Source organism: Mytilus trossulus, chromosome 8, assembly GCF_036588685.1.
Source record: "Mytilus trossulus isolate FHL-02 chromosome 8, PNRI_Mtr1.1.1.hap1, whole genome shotgun sequence".
NCBI classification, from domain to species: Eukaryota; Metazoa; Mollusca; class Bivalvia; order Mytilida; family Mytilidae; genus Mytilus; species Mytilus trossulus.
The window spans coordinates 20,033,767-20,054,406 of record NC_086380.1 but is presented as its reverse complement, the minus strand read 5'-3'; the positions used below and the strand labels follow the sequence as shown (position 1 = coordinate 20,054,406).

At 30.5% G+C, this 20,640-nt stretch overlaps 1 protein-coding gene across 1 annotated transcript; it reads right to left on the bottom strand.

Annotated features, from left to right (window-relative positions):
• Positions 1 to 12,711: 12,711 nt before the first annotated feature.
• LOC134681717 (peroxisome assembly protein 12-like) lies at positions 12,712 to 20,403 on the bottom strand. Its single transcript, XM_063541352.1, has 8 exons — positions 20,148 to 20,403; positions 18,543 to 18,651; positions 17,888 to 18,003; positions 17,020 to 17,103; positions 15,584 to 15,807; positions 15,062 to 15,233; positions 13,652 to 13,740; positions 12,712 to 13,187 (listed from the first exon to the last, which is right to left on the bottom strand). The coding sequence occupies exons 1-8, from the start codon at positions 20,268 to 20,270 to the stop codon at positions 13,070 to 13,072; spliced, it is 1,035 nt and encodes a 344-aa protein (XP_063397422.1). The 5' UTR covers positions 20,271 to 20,403; the 3' UTR covers positions 12,712 to 13,069.
• Between the last annotated feature and the right edge of the window lie 237 nt (positions 20,404 to 20,640).

Below are 20,640 nucleotides of genomic sequence, written 5' to 3'. Positions count from 1 at the left end.
CCCAGGTAACAGGAGTGTTTGGTGCCAACAAACATGGTTTAACCCTGTTACATTCTGTATGTGCCTGTCCAAAGTCAAGAGCCTGTAGTTCAATAGTTGTTGTTTGTTGCTGTATATCAAATTTGTTTATTCTTCTAAAGTTTTTTACCTAATTCAGGATGTTAGTTTTCTTGTTTGAATTGTTAAGCTTTTGTCAGATATGGGCTGTTATGGCTTACTATGGGTTTTTTTTTATGTCTTTTGATCTATGGTGGAGAGTTGTCTCACTGGTAATCATACCTGACACATCTTAATCTAATGCTATAATGCTATAAAAGTTGAACATACTAAGAATACCTCTACTGTTCATCAGGGAAAAGCTCTCAAATGTTAAAACTCATTAAAGTGTCTGCAAAGCAGCTGACTAAAGTCATCCTGTTACTAGTACCTGAAAAAAATATGACAAGGAAAAGTTCAATAAAAGAATAGAAAAATTTCAAGCATTAGCAAACAGGAAGTAAGTGTCAGAGAGATACAACAAGCAGTGGCTCATTAATCCTAATCATTGTTATGCTGCTGACCAAATATGTAATCATTCAGTTCAGTAGTTTCTGTGACATATATACATATTTTTTTTAATAAGTCAAGATTATAATATGTGCTATATGGAGAAGAAAATTCTCACCCGTCCTGAGTACTTATAAGTTTAACAAACATTTACACAGAGCTTTGGGGTCATGTCTGATGGTTGCACTTTGTAAATACAGCTGTTTCTCAAAACAGGCCTATTTTTGGAAGATCTTGAATATTCATAGAAAATTAATGAAAATTACTGTTAGTTTAAACTTGAGAAGTTCAGGGCATATAAACGTTGAAAATATGCTGCACAGCCCTATATTTTGACCTATGAAAAAAATTGTGGTGCATATGAACTTTCAATTCTAGGATAAGATTTTTTTCCAAACCTCATAGTAAAAGGGGTACAGTTTTAGTTGTAAAAGGAGTGGTAAATTGCATTGTCAATATTTACAGAAATGCAACCTGAATCTAAGCATAATAGATTTAATGAAATATTTTATATAAGAGTTGGAATTTGAGGAAGTTGCTATAATCAATACATATATATATATATTGAATGTGTTTTTATCCATTGGAATTTTCACAAGTAAAAGCATTCTGGAAAATTCAAACTATTTCCTCTTAAACATTTGAAACATTTGTACAAATTAGCTTTGATAAATATTTATGAGAACGATTTATTTACTCTCATGAATGATGTAAGCTTTTGACATGCAACTATTTAAATGAATGCAATAGTGCAACAACAGACATGGGATATGTTTCATGTTCTTTTGTAATTTAAATATTGTATTAAATTTTAATGTAAAGTATCTATTTCTATTTACCTGTAATTACATGGATTTGTTTTAACTTGTTCAAGTTCCGTTTTAAAGATCTGTTACTGTATATCATTTTTCAATACACATTGGATTACGTGGGATTCACTGAAAAGAAAAGAAACATGTTATAAAATTCTAAATCTAATATTTGTATATAGCAATTTTTGTTAAACTTTATTATTCATTATTTCAGCTTTTGGTGTATTAATATTTCATGGTCATTTAAAAAACACTGTGAAATCCATAAAAACTGTATGAATAAATAACATTGGTAAGTTCTTCAAATTAAATTTATATTAATTCTGTGACTTCTTGATAATTCTTCCATTTTATAAACAACCAATGTACTTATTTAAACAATCACAAAGAAGTCAAATAGCTTTTTGAAAATACAAGGTTGTATCTTCTTTACTTTTTTATGTGAGGGGGGAGGGGGAAGCTCATTAAAGCATTTACCCTCTTCCATCTCCATTCAGACAGTATCTTATATTTTATAAAATAATGAAGTAAAGCCTAGATAAAACTTAACATTAAAACAAATATGTATATAATATCCCTTAACAATGTTTTTTTTTTTTCATTTTCATTTCAGAAAGTGGAACAACATGTTTGACACCTATTTTCAATACAGCTGATGTAAAAGACTGACAGAGGAATATATGCACAAATAAAGATAAAATGAATTTTTCATTTTAAAACATTTCATTAAATATTAATAATGGCTTATAAGCATATTAAACTCTAAAATGTAATCGACAAAATATTTTACATGAAAACTTATCCTTTACGTAGCAACTCTAGTAATACGTAGTTAACACATGTCTTGTAAAGTTGTTATTTTACATAGTTATGGATACAAACTATTAATAAAGGTATAAGACAAACATGGTAATAGTCACTCGATGGATAATTATATTTACATAACACTGTCCATGTATTGGTATTATTATTTATGATGAACTAACAGAGAGGCACTTGAGAGTAGCTGGACACTTATCTCCCCTTAATGCCACCACAATAGAGGGAAAGGATTAGCCATACAATTCATTTCTTACATCAATGTGTGAACGGGATTTGGAAGTTGAATTTATCTTGTTCTCAACGTGATAAGAGTAAATAAGTTTGTTTATTAAGGTTCAATATATGCAATTTAATCAAACAGAAAATTTCTTCAATTTCCCTGTTAGAAATATTTCATCACTACCATCTGAAAGCAAACAGACATTTCTGTAAATTTAATTCTGAATGACATTTGTTTGAAATGTAGGTTAGTTATATTCAAGCAGTCCAAAAGAAGTTATCACTGGATTTACATTATCTAAGCAAAAAGAAATATTTATTACCTTGCCACTATTTGAATGTTAAAAGGTACATGTATAACTTTTTCTTAAATTAATAATAAATTTCAGGAATTTGCCTCTTTCAGTTGCCAGCAACTTGTCAATCACTTTTCTAAATCTTCCAATGAAATAAGTTGATGTGGTATGGGCTTTGCTCATTGTTGAAGGACATACAGTGACCTATAGTTGTGAATGTTTGTGTCATTTTGGTCATTTGTGGATAGTTGTCTCATTGGCAATCATACCACATCTTTTTTTTTTATATGATACTACAAAATTAAATCTTAGTTTTGTCATATTTTCTAACCCAAAGTTAATTTCTAGTTTAATATGTCTAATGAAATACCTCCACTACTATGACCATGACTTATTCTTCAACCTTAATAAACGCAATAACTTTTAAGAGCGGGTATATGTACAAAAGTAACAAACATTCAATGAAAATTACATCGTAAAAAACACTTGAAAATTGCTGAGATCAAAAAGTAACGTTTTAACTTTCTACCCCCACTAACGAAATGAAAAGTTTAAAGAGTCAACACAATCAAACTTTTACAACCCTATTTGGTTTGATATAGACTCATAAGAGATAAGATATACCTTATAAATAAGTCAGTAAATTCTGTGTTCATCCTCGTAACTGATAAAGTGACAGATCTAAACAGTTAAATATGACTTAATAAGATGCTAAGAAGTCTATAAACAGTCTTGCTACTGCAATCTAGAATGATAGATTATAAATTAAGTGTGAATTGGCCTGTTTAGAAGTTATATATTATATCATTAATTCATTAGAAATGTGATTTTCAATGAAATAAGAACCTATATATATTAAACATGTATCATTAATTCATAAGAAAAGTGATGCTTAATGAAATAAGAAACATTAATATGTTACTGGCAAGAGAGTACGAAAAATATGCATTTCATTAACTCTTACATACCCCAATATTTGATCAAGCACTGTATTCATATTTTATTTATATTAACAGTAGTTAACATTTGTCAATTGTTGTCTTACAGCATTTCTTTGATTTTTTGTTATTATTTTGTTGTCTAAAAACAATGCTGTTGATGGTATATCTTTGAAACTTTCTTTATACATGTACTCTGACCTTTTTAGAATTGAGCCAGATATAGCTAAGAAGCCTGTATGTTTCCTCCTATATGTCTTTGTGTTATTTACATTGTTGGGTTTTAAACTCATTGATGTTAGCTCCCCATCTACTTTAATTTTCACCATTGATAGTCCTTTCTTTAATTTTGAACAGATCCCCAACAAAGGACGCTTTCGGGTGTGAGAGTTTCTCGCTGCATTAAAGACCCATTGCTAACCTTCTGCTGTTGTCTGCTCTATGGTCAGGTTGTTGTCTCTTTGACACATTCCCCATTTCCATTCTTAATTCTAATGTTATTATTTATCACTGATGAAACAGTTTTTTGTTAATAAAACTTTTCTGCCTCATCAGCTCCAATGAAAAGTCGTATTCTTTGAATTTCAGATGAAACTTGCATGGAAATATTTAGTCTACTAATTAAGTTGCTAACAACAAATGGTTAATAAAAACTCCACATGAAATAATTAATAAATTATGAGGTAATATAAAAGAACACTTTTTAAAATTTCTTGTGCCCTGAAAATTCAACTAATATGTTATAATTAACTGTTTATTAAAATAGAAGACCTCCTGGTTTGTGTCAGGACATTATAAATATATTCATATTACAATTAAGGCAAAAATTTGTTAAGTTTTCTTTGATCTTATAATGCAGGAAACTTGGAAAAAACTACACTATTATTAAGTCAATTCATTGCTGTAATCTGTTTTAAAGAGGTCACTATTTTATGCAAAAAGAGTTAACTGCCTTATTGATTAATCGCATGCAAAACGGAAATTACCACAGCAAAAATCAATTAAATTTGAAAGAAAATGAAATAAATTATTAATCTTAACAACTTATAAACTTAAACTGAATTTTTAATAACAAATTCAATTACATATGTCAAACTAAATAATTATAAATTAAAAATCTGTATTCAATGCGTTTTTATTTTGAGTACAAGACACCCCATGATAACGTTCTACTCACTGAAAGAATCTTATGAATGTTAAAGATGAATTTTTATAAATAATCTAAGAATTCATACATAAAGGGAAATAACTCTTAAATTTAAAAATTTAAGTTTTGTTGTTACAAGTATATTCAAAATATCTAATATTGAAAAGGTAGGTAGTCAAGATTTTTTTTTTTCTAAATATTTCAGGAATTAAAATAGGGAAATGAAAAGCAAATAAGTTATCTGCTCAACAAATTCCTAACTTCATTGTTAGGAGTTAGAGTAAACAAACTTGTGTTTAGCAACATATGACTTCATTCCATTTCAACATTTGGTCTCAATATATACCATTAACATTTTTACTATGTAGAGTTACAATTATCACTTCTTCCCTGTGCTTTTAAAGCCAATTCTTTTCAGAAATTTGTAATAGAATTGGGGTTTGCTTTTTTGTTAAAATTATATTTTACCTTTTATAAATAAATAGATATAGATAATGATGCAGCAGCCCAAAACAAACCAACAAATCAAATAACATAATGTTTAGATTAGTATACAAATTCATTATGAAAAAAAAAAAAAACAGATTTTCCCTTATTTTTTATATCTCAATTGAAGTGTGTGTGATGTAAATGTCTTTGAGACATCAACTTAACTTCATAAGTTGTACACACTACATCAAACAAGTCAACATCAGGAGCCTATCAAGCCATTTTTAAAAGGGGTGGTTCCCTACCCAGGATAAAAGGGGGGGGGGGGAGTTCCAACTACAAATGTATATTTCCTAATTCAATACATTGATGGTCAAAAAATGAAGTTTTAAACAACAGACATGTGTTTATACAGTACATTAATACTGTATGCACTAAAACTGCAAATATAATTGATTAATATTTATCATTGAACTATCTCTTATTATTAAATTTAAGCAAACAAACACTGATAGTTACATAAACTTTGACCATATCAAAGATTATATCCCATATCATTTACCTCTGAGTACTTATTTACTTCATAAGTATTGATGCTCTTACTGAAAGTTATTCATATCGTTTTTTAAAGTGAAAGTTTTAGTTTTGAAGCAGTTTAGGTTTTAGCAATGGAAAATCAGAAAAAGTGTGAACTTTGTGAACTAGAGCTTGTTATTCAGTGGAAATGTATTGAGTGTAATATAAAAATGTGTCAAAATTGTCAAGAAAAAGTTCACCCAAAATTTACAAAGGAGCATACATTAATAGACATAAATGACTTTTTAAAGCACCAAACAGATCAAGAACAAAACACAGACATGACAAAGATCCAATGTGTCAAACACTTCGGACAGTGGTGTAGCTCATTTTGTGTCATGTGCAATGAACTCGTTTGTCAAAGTTGCATTTCTAGATTTCATAAGAACCATAGCATGACAGGAATAGCTGAAGCTTTTCATGAAAAAATCAAAATTCTAAAACTAGGGAAAATAGAATGAATCAGAAAGTGTGTGAACTAACTGCTCATGAGAAAAGTCTGGACACATTTAATCCTTCAATTTATGAAAAAACAAAAGAAGAAATATTAGAGAAAGATAAAGAATTGAAAGAAAAAATAAGTGAGAACACAAATAAACTTCTTGAGGAACTTGAAACAAAGAAGAAAGAATATACTCAAACATTTGAGGAAGAAAAGAAGATAATTCAAAATGGTATAGCTTTTCTCAAGCAGGAGTTGGATGAGACAAATACTTTGTTGAAATTCAATAACCTCAAAAAGGTGTTCAGTGTAAATCAAAGTGCTCTCAACCAAACACTAGAAAATCTAGAAAAAACAAAAATAGTAGTCATGATCCCAAAACTTATTCTCTTGGAATATTTTACTAATTCTATGCTTTATGGATTTTTGGTAGATATATCTGTTCCTTTGACATTTGAAACTGAGTTTGATTTTAAGATTGCTTTTCAGTGGGAAACTGACTCTGCATTTAATAGTTTTGTGAGCTGTAATGATGATTCATTGTGGATTAGCGATACAGAAGTAGATACCCTTACAAAAGTAGTGCTGTCGGAAAATAGAATGATTAAATCACCATCCATAATCAAAGAGCAGAATGCTCTGAGGGATACGATTGCCATAGTTTTCATTGACACATGTATAGCAGTTCTGCCAAATTTTCATTAAACAAATGCATGAGATTTGGCCAAAATTCAAAAGATCAAAGAGGAAAGAAATAGATCCAAGAATACTGTTGCAAAAAAAGCATGAACATGCGCGAGTCTCAAGCATTTTTGGCCGGTAACACTGGTACAGCTGTAAACTAATTCAACTGCACATGCAAAATGTAACAATCTGAATAGTCACTCAACTTAAAGAATAGCCAATCCCCGTTACAAGTGTATGAGCCATGTACTTAAATTGTGTTTTATCGAATTATAGTTATCCTGTACCATTGTAAACTCGTACCATTAAAAAAAAACTTGTACCAATGCAAACTCGTACCATTGCTAACTCGTACCAACTTATTTAAATGCATTCAAATGGTGTTAAATGATGAATATACATGATATACGTTACTTTCACCCAATACCTCTTAAGTCTGTAAAATGTATATAATTTGAAAGTACAATGACCAATTTGTAGCTTATGTTCCTTGTATATTGGATAGAAAATACTGTGGCAGATGTAGATAATTAAGGTATATACAGTTTCACCCGAAGAAAATTTTTCATGAATAATTAAATCTTAGCAGTTAGTCAAAATGATTGTCAAAATTATTTTTACTGTCTATAAATAAATGTAACAATGAAATTTAACTGATTCCTGTTAAGGGGGTCCGCATTTCCCCCGCAAAAAAAGCACATGGCTTTCAACAATTGTAAACATAGCATTCAATTTGTGATCATGGATTACAGCTTTAATTAACTTAAATTGGATATATACATATTCAACATGTTCAATTCTAATAAGGTACAGTTAAAGCAATGTTTTAACTTTCCTCTGGATTAAGTTCTACAGTGGCGTATCCAGAACTTTTCCTAAGGGGGAGCCCGCTGACTGACCTAAGAGGGGGCCCGCTCCAGTCATGCTTCAATGATTCCCTTTATTATCAACCAAATTTTTTCCACAAAAAAAGGGGGGGCTGGATCCGCCTATGTTCTAGTTTGAAAGATCAGTTAAAACATTAATGCTTTAAAACATTCTTTATTTTTGTCTAAGTTTTCATTTAACTCCTGTGTAAAATTCAAGTAATTCAACTTTATTTCTAATAAGTTTACAAACAGAAAACAATAAAACATCATATTTTTTATATATTTTTCTGAATGTTACGACTTCCCAGTAGTACAAGTTAACTTTTTTGGTTCCAATGCCGTGGTACGAGTTAACTTGCTTCCGTATCTTATCACCGTAATTCTAGAAGGAACCCTAAACTGGACCCCTATTGTGTTCACTTATCGCTACACTGACCTTCGGTGCGAAGCTATATATAGAACGGCAGACCAGTTTAGGAGGAACCCCATTTCTTACTCTTTAATTATTGAAGTTCCTTTGGGTCAGAGGGCATGACTCCTTTCCGTACACACTCCTCTGTTTACATTGAGATCGTTCTTAATATAATACGACGTTTACCGGCATTAACGAGTTAATTCTTCTTGACGAATACTTCGAAAAGGGAGACAACTCGAAACGATAACATGGAAGATTCCATTTCTGCTGAAGAGGTGTTATTGGTAATTTTTACGATGAAACATTTATTTTAATTTAAATTATGCATGTGATTTAAAATTATGCAACAACAATAGCCCTCCATATACAGACAGACATAGAAAGAATCCCATGAGTTTCAAATTAATCAATGAAGCGGGGAATCACTCAATCTGATACCCCTTGAAATCAGGAAAACTACACGCATGTGGGGTCTCACTAATTAGCGACAAGAAGAAAAATAATAAGTGACAAAAAGCAACAAGAAGCTATTTAGTGACAAGAATACATTTTGTTATCAAATACATTCAAATATTTTTTAAGATTATATTGAAAGATGAAGAAATAAAAAAAAATCGATGAAGAGATTGTGTACTTTTTATTATCATATTGATAGATGTAGAAATTAAACATGTGTAAGAGCAAAGGAAATGTAAACGCTATAAAATGAAAATAATAACAAAGATTTGTCACCTTCCTTTTGAAGGATTTAATAAAACAAAAACATGAAATATTATTTCCTTCCTAACTGTACAATTAATTTTTCCTGATAGGACCAACATTAGCTGTGGCTTCACTCTAAGGTAATACACAATTAAGAGCAACAAATGAGATTAACTAGGTGCGTGTCCTTTGTTTTATTGCAACAATAACATCCATTAACACCTTCATCAATTACACGCACCAGAATATAAAATTATTGTACCGAATAGTGAACACCTGTTGAAAACTCAAGATTGTCATCAGTTTCCTTTAATCTTCAATCTATATGCATAAACATGATAAATATCGTTAAATGAGACAATACACTAAATAAAATGATGAAAAATATTCACATTTTAATTATGTTTTCCTCTTGTTTGATTTCAGTTCTTAATTTGTATTTCACAATTTGTGTATGTATTTTCTGGACAATTATGCACAAATAATGCATTTTGCAAGTTAATTATATATTGTACAAATATGGTTTTAAAAACAACTAAAAAGACAAAATATACTTCCTGTGATACCTTATAAAATATCATGTAAATAAATGTAACAATTGAATTAGATTTACAAGTTTCATTTTCCCCCCTATCAAAATTAACTTTCCTGTCGTTGAAATTGTTTTCTTTTGCATATTTTTTAATATTTGTTTCGAATAAGTAATATAAATAAAAAAAATGTTTTCTTGTCGCTAAATAGTTTCTTGTTGCTAATATTATTCTTCTTGTCGCTTCTTGACGCTTTTTGTCTCTACATTTCTTTTTGTCTCTAATTAGTGAGACCACGCATGGACATTTATACATACACAAACCGCGACTTACGATTTGGAACAAGAACGTTTATTAAATGATATGATGAATGGTTCTCCATTTCTTTATGAGAGTACAGTATCAAATATCAGTTTCATAACGGTAAAATATAGAAATACTCCACTTCAGTTCTTGTGACAGAAATAGAATTATCGATCGGATATCAGAGAACTCTCGCAAGTTATCAAAATTTGGGAATTCCCTCTGACGTGTTTCTAAATTTATAAAAACACTAAATATAAATACTGTTTAATTCTGATTTTCCGTATTGTTAAAAACACGCATATAAGTCAAGGAAAATATCACACATGAAGATTATGAGTAAAACATTACAGGAAAGTTGTTTATGTTCAATTGTTTTGCTTGTTTTTACCTTTTAAAGCAAGACAATCATAAGAATCTGAGATGTTGCCGAATGTTTAGAATAAAACGAATGACGTGAGGGAGTGTGTCATAGGGTCAATGGTAAAAGTCTACAGATTGCTTGACAGCAATCGTATCCCAAAAATGCATTGTTATGCAATAGCCTTAACCCCCTCCGGGAATCTTCTTTTGTCTTGTGAACTATCTAAACTACTTGAATTACCCAAAGAAGTAATGGAAATCAAAGAAAGTTGCTATGAGATTTCGCCTCTCATTACAAAGTCCATACATGTGACTAAAAACAATAAAGTCATGATTTCAAGTGCAGAAGATAGTGGACCATCTTATGAACGACCACGGAAAATTATAGTACTGGATTCAAAAGGAAAACATGAAACGGAATATGAATTTGACAATAATAAGAAACAATTATTTACATTACCTGATATAATAGTTACTAGTGAAAATAATGTTGGTGTTGTTGATATGGAGCTAGGGCGTAAAAAGGGCCGTGTTGTTGTGCTAGATGAGGGTGGTAGGGTTCTGAATATTTATACAGGCATTAACGAGCTTAATAAACAAGATTCATTTGATCCATTTGGTCTAGTTGTTACAAATTGTGACAATTTTATAATTGCTGACTCCTCAATATTACATGTATTAGATAAAGAAGGTCAGATCATATCTTTTTTTGATACTAGAAATTGGGGTGGGTTAATTTTAATGTTTGGTATGCAAATTAGTGATAAAGATGAACTTTTTATAAGTTGTTATGACCTTTTCACATCTGAAAATAAACTTTATCAAATAGCATGCACAGGTGACATTGTCAAAACCACTACTTCCGATGATCAATAAAAAATAAATTATCATGTAAACAGCTATTTTTGAAACTTTTCTTCTGTTCTTTCTGAATGATAAATTTCCATACCCTGCTACTCAAGATATCTGGGTTTTTTCCCAAGTAAATGTATTATATCATTCACAATGCTGTGAACTAGTGAAGAATAAAACCCATAAAAAGGACCATCAATACTAGTCTTGAATGCAATAAAGAATCCACTTTATAAGCCAGGGGTGAAATTAGAGTCAAAGGTACTGATTTAAGGTTACCACCAAGCCTTCTAGGTCAAGTATATTTATGTAATAAATTATTAAATGAAGCAGGTTTTATATATAATAAAATCTTTCTAAAAATAAATATGAAAAAAGAGACACTGAATGACATAGAAGGTAAAGGTCATCATATCAACAGTGTATAAAACCCATACTGCATATATTTGTTTTTCAAAAACTATTTTCAACCATTGTTAAATTTATAAGAATTGCCATAATGATTCTAGAAATTACAAAGGTCTAATTTGCAATGTTTTCCTATTTAGACTAAATACAGGTCAATTCTAGAGGTCAATAACTCCTCAAGTTCTGTTTAATAAAGTTTGCTGATTGAATTAGACATTCATTATTGGCAGAACATACTGGTATAGTGAAAGCTACCTGCACACAGACTCTGGACAATTGTGACTGTTTGTCATTTCTGAACTCTTTTAAGGACTAATTTCGATTTTTTTATTATGACTCTTTCATCATGTATATCAATAATTTGCAGTTGGAAGGTCATTCCATACACCAACTTACTTATTGTATCCAAAACACAGACGAAACCACATAAAAACTTAACATATATATACCAATGAACCTTGAAAATCAGGTCAAGGTGAGAGGAAACTAGCCAGACAGCTATGTACCCCTTACACTCATTCCATACACTAAATACAGTGTCAACATTACTCAGGTTTAAAGCATCTGAGGAACAAATGAACCAAAAAAATGAGGTCAAGGTCAGCTAAAACCTAGCAAGACATCCATGTACACCTTACAATGACACCGTACACCAAATATAGTGGCCACATTGCTAAAGCTTATAGTTTCTAAGGGAAAAATGAACCATGCAAATCAGGTCAAGGTCAGATCGAAACCTGCTAGTGAGACTTAACAACTTACAAACATTTTATACACCAAATATAATTGACCTATTGTTTACAATGTCTGAGATAGGGACAAGACCAAACAAACTTAAGCTTCATCAATGTGGTTTAGGTCAGGTTTATCCTCTAATGGACATGTAAACCCTTGCTAGGAATCCATACATAAAATATTCACCATTCAGTTGACTTTTTGCAGTGATTTAAAAGGGTATCTTGCTGAATTTTTTTTTGTAACATGCTAGCAAATACTGATTTTATTCGACCAAGTACAGTCAAACCTATCACAAAAGTTACATTTGTTAAGCCAAAGCCTGTCTTATATTTTGTAAGGGAACTTTCTTCTTGTACCTCTATAATAATAACTTTGCATTTAGAAAAAAAGGTGTTTATAGGAGGATCCAACGAGAATTTTGATATACAGCATATACAGGTTTGACTGTAATTAGGATATAAATGTACAAATTTTAATCACAGAAACAAGTAACTTCATGCATCTAACTAACAACATGCAATTTAATTAGTTTATTTAAACAACTAAAACATTCATCAAAAAACAAAAAACATAATTTAAACAAAAATCAAAATGATTACCATAAAACGATTGCTTTCTGATTAAATTCATTTGGCACAATACGGAAAAACAATGGTGGTTTCATTCTTAATCAGAATGTCTAGACTACTTTGGTATTTGGATTTCTAATCTTCGTTGTTTCTTGCAGCAATGTCGTAAATACAGGTATAACTGTTGCCAAGCAGATATCAAATACACTATGCATTCTACCTTATACGTGTATAACAATCTTGTTTCATCTACCAGCAGATGCTATTTATATTCACAGGTGACATTACAAAAATGTTCGGCCTATGTAGATATGTGTACTGTCATGTCCTTAAACATCTTCTAGTTGACAAGAAATCTGTATAAAGAGCACTTCAATGTACTGTCACAAATGAGATGCATAGTCAGCTACTATGCCCCTGGTGGATAGAGTTTTATTAAATGTTCCTTCCTGGCAGGATAACTGGTTACTGGACAACTACCATATTGTTGTATATGCTCATAAATACAAGGATAACAGAACACAAACCTGAAAAGTAATAAAAATAAACTTATGATTTAATTACTGCTGGCTCGTTTATTTAAGGAATAACAGTACTGTAGTTGAAGAGTTGCCACCGTCAATTGTAGATTTGACGGTCACAAATGCAGTTTTACTGGCGACGCGTAGCGGAGACAGTAAAACGGAGATTTGCGACCGTCATTCACAATATAATAATTTTACTTTCACGTTTCAGGCTTACAAAAAAATCGACAATCCTGTGTCACGCTTAGACCCCAATGAGACCAACTTGAAATATGATTACAACACTATGATCATTATCAATTATAACTTTATTAGAAAATGTAATTTAAAACAGAGCCTACCAGATTGGATGTAAATAGAAAATAGAAAATGTGGTATGATTACCGATTGCAATGAGACAACTCACTCTCCACAATAGAACAAATGACACGGAAACTCATTAATCTAATTGTAACAGTTTTACATACCCTGATACAGATAAAGCTGTATCATTAGTTCTCTTCTTTAGACATACAGGACATATATCATTAGGTGGTAGTGTTTCATCAACAGCTGACTGAAAAATATAGAAAAAAATATATCAATTTATAATAAACCACACTTCCAATATTCTGATCAATTTATAATAAACCACATTTCCAATATTCTGATCAATTTATAATAAACCACACTTCCAATATTCTGATCAATTTATAATAAACCACATTTCCAATATTCTGATCAATTTATAATAAACCACACTTCCAATATTCTGATCAATTTATAATAAACCACATTTCCAATATTCTGATCAATTTATAATAAACCACACTTCCAATATTCTGATCAATTTATAATAAACCACATTTCCAATATTCTGATCAATTTATAATAAACCACATTTCCAATATTCTGATCAATTTATAATAAACCACATTTCCAATATTCTGATCAATTTATAATAAACCACACTTCCAATATTCTGATCAATTTATAATAAACCACATTTCCAATATTCTGATCAATTTATAATAAACCACATTTCCAATATTCTGATCAATTTTAAAATAAATAATAAAGAGTTGCCTGAAGATTTGTTTACTTAGGCCAAATAAAAATATATGTGTGGTTCCAGTTACCCTACCTTCCCTACTTTTTTGTCTTAGAAATGGCCTACTCTAAAGATTTTATTGTCATTTTTCTTTAAGCACTGTTAAAGTCAGAATGTTGTTCCCATAGACTCAATGTAAAAATAACACATAAAATAAAAAAATCCCTACCTACAATGTACCTACCCTAATTTTATTAGATGTAACTGACACCACACATCCTTTTTTATTTGGCCTTACTTGTAGATCCTGAAATTCTAATCATTTCTACTTTTTTAAAGATTCAATCTACTGTAAACCAATGTATTACGAGAGTGATTTTTTTTGGCGACTTTCGCGAGTAGAAATATAACGCGAATTTAAATTGCCTCAAATATGTTTGGATCTTTTCTTATTCAACTACCTCAAGTACATTAGAAAATTGTAAAATTAAATCATCGTGAAGTGAACTAGAAAGGGCTAAACTAGTTGCTTCTCCATCTTTTAGGAACAGTTAACTTTATAAAAATATCTCTTTCGCGAGTAGAAATATAACGCGAATTTAAATTGCCTCAAATATGTTTGGATCTTTTCTTATTCAACTACCTCAAGTACATTAGAAAATTGTAAAATTAAATCATCGTGAAGTGAACTAGAAAGGGCTAAACGTGAAATTAATTATCGGCGCAAATAGGTTGGTTTACAGTATCTATAGTATTATAGATTTTAAGATGTTAGGCAAAAATGCAAAAACATTGGTAAATATCATCTTTGAATGACAATAACCATAAAAAGAGGATGTCTACTAACCTTAGGAGGGTCTGGAGTAGGCATTGCCAGTAATGATGGAGCATTGTTATCACTAGTATACCACCAATCAAGAAACTGAAGGAAGAACACACCCACTGAGAGACCTGTTGACAAGGTCACGGCTGTTAGATTTACTGCTCTCTTACATGCAAACAGTAATTTATTATTCAAGCTGAAATGATAATGTTAATCTGTAAAACAAAACTGCCATCATGTCAAAATAAACTTTGAAAATATTAATGAGGCCATGAAACTTACAGGTCTTATTTTCAGTTTGGTTTGACTCCCTAATGATATGGACAAATCAAAGTTATACTGGACTATTTCCTGTTTTTATATATTTGACAATCCTTAAACATGTTAAACATGACTGCTACAAAATGGAGAATGTTCCTTGTCTTCATAAATTAGAAATATTCGTAGGAAAAATTATATTTTTGTTCTCATTTTTTTGCAGTTTTATTTCAAGGTCAAAATATTTTTATAACTTAATTTCATATCATGAAACTACTTTTGACTCACCTCAAATCTTGCCACACTTCTGGGCTATTAACATGTGTTGACTGTAAATCTTCCTCTGTTTGGTGAACTAATTCTACACCAGAAAGTCTTACAAATGGAGAGTGCCATTTTGATTTACCAAACATGTAGGATATTAAATGTACCAGTATACTGCCTTCCCATACCATATGGATATAGGGATACACTTTTACAAAGGCTTTGTACAATTTACATAACAATGTGTTCTGAAATTAAAAGAAAAGAAATCTGAAGGACAATATATAGGTCTCAACCATAGGCGAATATCTAGCTGTATAATCATCCTTAGTCAATACAAATTGTGAATACATTTGACAAAGTCTACTCAAGCAACAGACAAAATGACTCAGATATATATATGTTCCAGACCGTACGCGTACAGTCCGGACCGTATACGTATACTCGTACAGTCCTGCTGACCATACATGTTTTGGTATCATATGGGTTAAATTGAAAAAAAAAAGAAAAAAAATACCAAAAATATGTAGCTTTATAGTTCCCAAGATGATATTTTTTACATTAGATGGATAAGTGAATAAACGTTCAATTGAAATTAAATGTTTGTTTAATTCTATATCTGAATGCCATTTTTGTACTCTTGCTCAAGTTGACACTAAATACCACAAGAAATGTGTTTTTTTTATTATTATTTTACATTTACATGTTTGCAGTTCATGCATATTCCTTGGCATATGCATTTTTTTTTTAAAGTTCGCAAATATTATAAAACAATTGTCCTTGTACGTTTTGTTTACATCCGTTAACCTCAATATCAATGAGCATACTGGCCTTTAATTAATATATTACTGACATGCTAATTACAGGAGATTAACAGGTTAAACTAGCATGACCTTTTTAAAAAGTTAGAATATTAAGTTTTCATTTCAATATCAATTGAACTTTTTATATTAACTTGAGATATAAGATTTGTTGATCTGTTATTTATATTTGTATTTGCTAAACTTGACCAACTTCTTAGTATTAGTCAGACTGTACAGGTACTGTCTGACCGTATGCGTATTTTGAAAAAGTACACATACGGTCCAAAAACTCATACGGTCTGGAACATATACACTATTCGTACAGTGTAGGAAAACATAACATTTATCTGATGAGCTCTAGAAAGAAAAATTAGAGTGAGGCTTGCAAAGCTCTTCTCTTGTTTCATTGTAAGTACAAATACCAGGAGACTATAAACCATACATTTATAACTCTCTATCTGTATTTGTAAACTGTATAAGTCGTATTTCTGTATTAACCTCATGATCTTCGCTACCTCTTGTCTTTTAAAGTCTAAAAGTTATACCAGATTGTAATATGCTAATGTTATTTTTGTAGTAATAAGAAAAACGATAGCCAAATTCTCATACAAGCAGATCTTATGTAAACGATATAATATTAAACAAATACATATATACCTGACTGAGTCTTCCTGTGTTTATTTTGTGTCTAAGTTCTTCAAACATGAAGTCAAACTTATGTTTTATATATGGCAAAATGACCTACAAAAGGTAAGTTATTTATGAAATATTTTAATTAATATACTGATACTTGTATATCAATTTTTTTATAGAATATCGAAACATTTGAGACAAAAATAATGCTTACCTTACTCATGTTAGTACACAAAGATTGATTAATTTTATTCACACTGCCAAATGCCAGGTTTTCAAACCAACTAGGGTAGATTTAAAATAAAGTAACAAGCAAGCCGTTTTTCAAGTTGCTTATGGTTAAAAGCCACCTCAAGATACATATACTATGATGTGGCAAAAGCAGCTACTGTTCACACTGTATCCATCTCAAAACATTGTCTGCTATTCTTGATTCAAAGATACCTTTTTTTAAATTAGAGTTATCTCCCATATTCAGAATAAATACTAAATGATATAAATTTACAAAGCACAGAGAGGTCAATAGATTCATATTCATTTCATAAGGCTAATCACTGTAAGACAGAACATGTTTGTATGGTACACAACAGTGTCTGACATTAAAGCTAGAAATTAAATGTCTACATGGACAAAGAATTGTGTGGGTTCATAATGATTTTTACTTTATTTTATCTTACATGAGACCAAATTTACTTCATGCACCTTAGGATAAGAAGCTTACAATTGTTTAGCAATGTAATATAAATTCTCATCTCTTAATGCTTACTTTCTAAAATTTTACACAAAGCCAGTAGATATAATTCTTTAATCTAGACTTAAAACCATGAAATCTAAAGTTGAAATGACTGTTTATGTTAACAAAACAATATTTCCTATTTTGAGCCAAGCTTACCAAACACAAGATAGATTTAAGCAGACAACTTCTTGGAAGTTTTGTATCTTCCTGTTTTTGATCCTTCTGACAAGCAACTCTTTTAATACCATAAAAGTTTTCAGCAAAAGAACCACCTGAAATAGAATTAGAAGAAACAATCAAACAGTGTATTGATTTATAGAAGAAAGACATGGTGAGCTATAAAAGCAAGTAATTTAATTTTAAATGTAACGCTTCTTTTGACTGGCTGACATTATTTTGTTATGAGCCCATAGACATAATTTAGTCATGTGACCATGATGTCATCAACGTTTTTTCATGGTTTTCTCAATTTAAAATAGAATTTAGAATTAAATTATAAGAAATGACTGTAATATTTTTTCTGTCTATTCGAAATAACATAAAAAAAATGTGGTGCACACTGTTAAATATCCGGCTACGCGTGTTATTCAGTATGCACCAAATGTTTTATGTTATTTCTACATAGACAGAAAAAATATTACAGTCATTCCTTAAAGAATATGAATTTCTATGGTCTATGTTAAATTAAAGTAGTTTTACGTTATCTAAATGTTTCAAAACTTGTTGACATGATAGCTGAAATGAAGACAGTCCAGTGAAGGATTAATACTGTTATGAATATATACTTTACCATATATTTGAAGATGCTTACTATGTGAACGTAAATAATAATTCTGTAGAATTAGATCAAGGATTGTGTATATTTCATCATAAAATCTCAGCATCCATGCAAATTTAGCTGGCTTTGTTTCTGCTAAAACCTAAAAAGACAGTTACATATAAATAAGTAAATGAAATTACTATAATCTTGTCATCTTTTAAGTGCATAAACTTAATTGAAAGACAATATGCACATTACAAACAAAACTTTAATGATAATTATAACTTTCCTTTGACAGTATGCATAATTTCATTATTATGTGTAAAGAAAACATTTTCTCAAGAGGGATATGAATAACTATGAAATTATGTCAAGACATAATCAAAGCATAAGACGGATACTCCATTAAAAACATGAAATATTGTCAGTGGAAAGAATTTCACAGGGCACAATCGAGCATTGAAAAATGAATTTGTTGAAAAAGATTGTTACAGTATTGATTATCTTTCTATTGAAATGATTGAAAACTAAATTAATCTAAGTTTTTGTCAGCTTCCCTCGTGATAATTTCAGCATGCAGTGGTAATATACAGTGTTTTGAGCTAAATCAGACTGGGAAATTGCAAAAAACACAAAAAAAATGTAAAAAAAATGTCACGACTTCCTCAAGGAGTAAAACATTTACGGTCCAACGATTTACAGAAAAGAGCGACGATTTACAGAAAAGAACCGAAAAGGACCAAAAAGAACCGAAAAGGACCGAAAAGAACCGAAAGGAGCATGTAGTAAACCTTGACAAACTTTACGATGTTCTTGATTCATTTCAATTTGTTTATTCAATTTACGGTATAAAACGATGAGCTACATGAGAATAAAAGGAGAATAATCAATTAAAAAAAATACATCATTATCTATATATATATACTGAGACTACTATGTGTTAAAGTAGTCTCAGCTATATATTATAAATTTTGTGCACTATACAGTCATTTCATTTCGTCTTTCAGGAAATACAAATGAATAAAGAGCTCATCCGCTTTCGGTATTCCCTCAGATAGGCATCCGACCCTGAGACAACTATAACATATAGTAGTCTCAGACTGACCCTACCTGTATTTTTTCACATCAGTGTACAGTAAGTTATTTTATGTAGTCCAGTCGCAGCATAAGGTTTCAAAACCTAATAATAAACTTTTTGGAAAAATATAGTTTCATTTATAACAGACTTGAATAATTTGCAATTTGCTAATTTTCTTCGATTACCAAAAATGTCGATCTCATTTTCGGTTCTTTTCGGTCATTTTCGGTTCTTTTTGGTCCTTTTCGGTTCTTTTCTGTAAATCGTCGCTCTTTTCTGTAAGTCGTCGAACCCAAACATTTAAAAATATAAAGTGGTATAATTGTTAATGAGACAATTATCCATTTGAAATGAATTTAACCATGTCAAAATATTATAGCCGATTGCATCCAGTGTGTAGGTAACGGTTATTTCTTTCGTTAGCTTGCTTGCTAGCTGAACCAGCAAGCTAACCGTCAAGTCATTGTTAAGTTAGGTAAACTACACTCCTTTCATTGCCTGTAAGAGTATATTGGTCCTACATATAAACATTCAAGAATATTATTCAATTAAACCAAATAGGAAAATAAATGCCTTGCCTTTACAGCATGTTTAAGAGCAGGTCTTATTGTGCTCATAAGACTGTCCTGAGCAAGAACCTCAAAAATAGACGGTTTTGAAGTGAATACAGCAGATGTCAAGTGCGTTGCACTTTCGGCCATTGTTTTTCAGGGACCTGTTAACTTAAATAAGTATTTATATTTTCAGTTCCCTTCTTTTTTGAATAAATATCAAGAAACTTTAAGTAAGTTTGTAGTTTGTTTGGTATGGTCTATGGAGCATGGACTTTGTGAAGGAAGGTCATGGTCATATTTGGCTTGTAGGTTATTAAAGTCTAGTCAGATTGTTTCTGTTTAGAACCTTAAGAACTATGACTAAATATATAAAAAATCAATAACAACAACGCATAGCAATGAACTAAATTAGAAATAATCCAAAAGGTCAAAATGCTTACCTAAAATGACCGAAACATACCTTGAAATAAACTTTGGAAATATTTTGTACATATATTTTGTATTTATCGTTGATATT

Excerpts from the sequence above, each read along its gene's own strand:
- LOC134681717 (XM_063541352.1), bottom strand. The coding sequence starts at position 20,270 with ATGGCCGAAAGTGCAACGCACTTGACATCTGCTGTATTCACTTCAAAA. Across the intron at positions 15,234-15,583 it reads GAAGTGTGGCAAGATTTGAG|CTTGAATAATAAATTACTGT; the intron begins GTGAGTCAAAAG and ends TTATCATTTCAG. Across the intron at positions 13,188-13,651 it reads ACAGCTTTATCTGTATCAGG|GTTTGTGTTCTGTTATCCTT; the intron begins GTATGTAAAACT and ends ATTACTTTTCAG.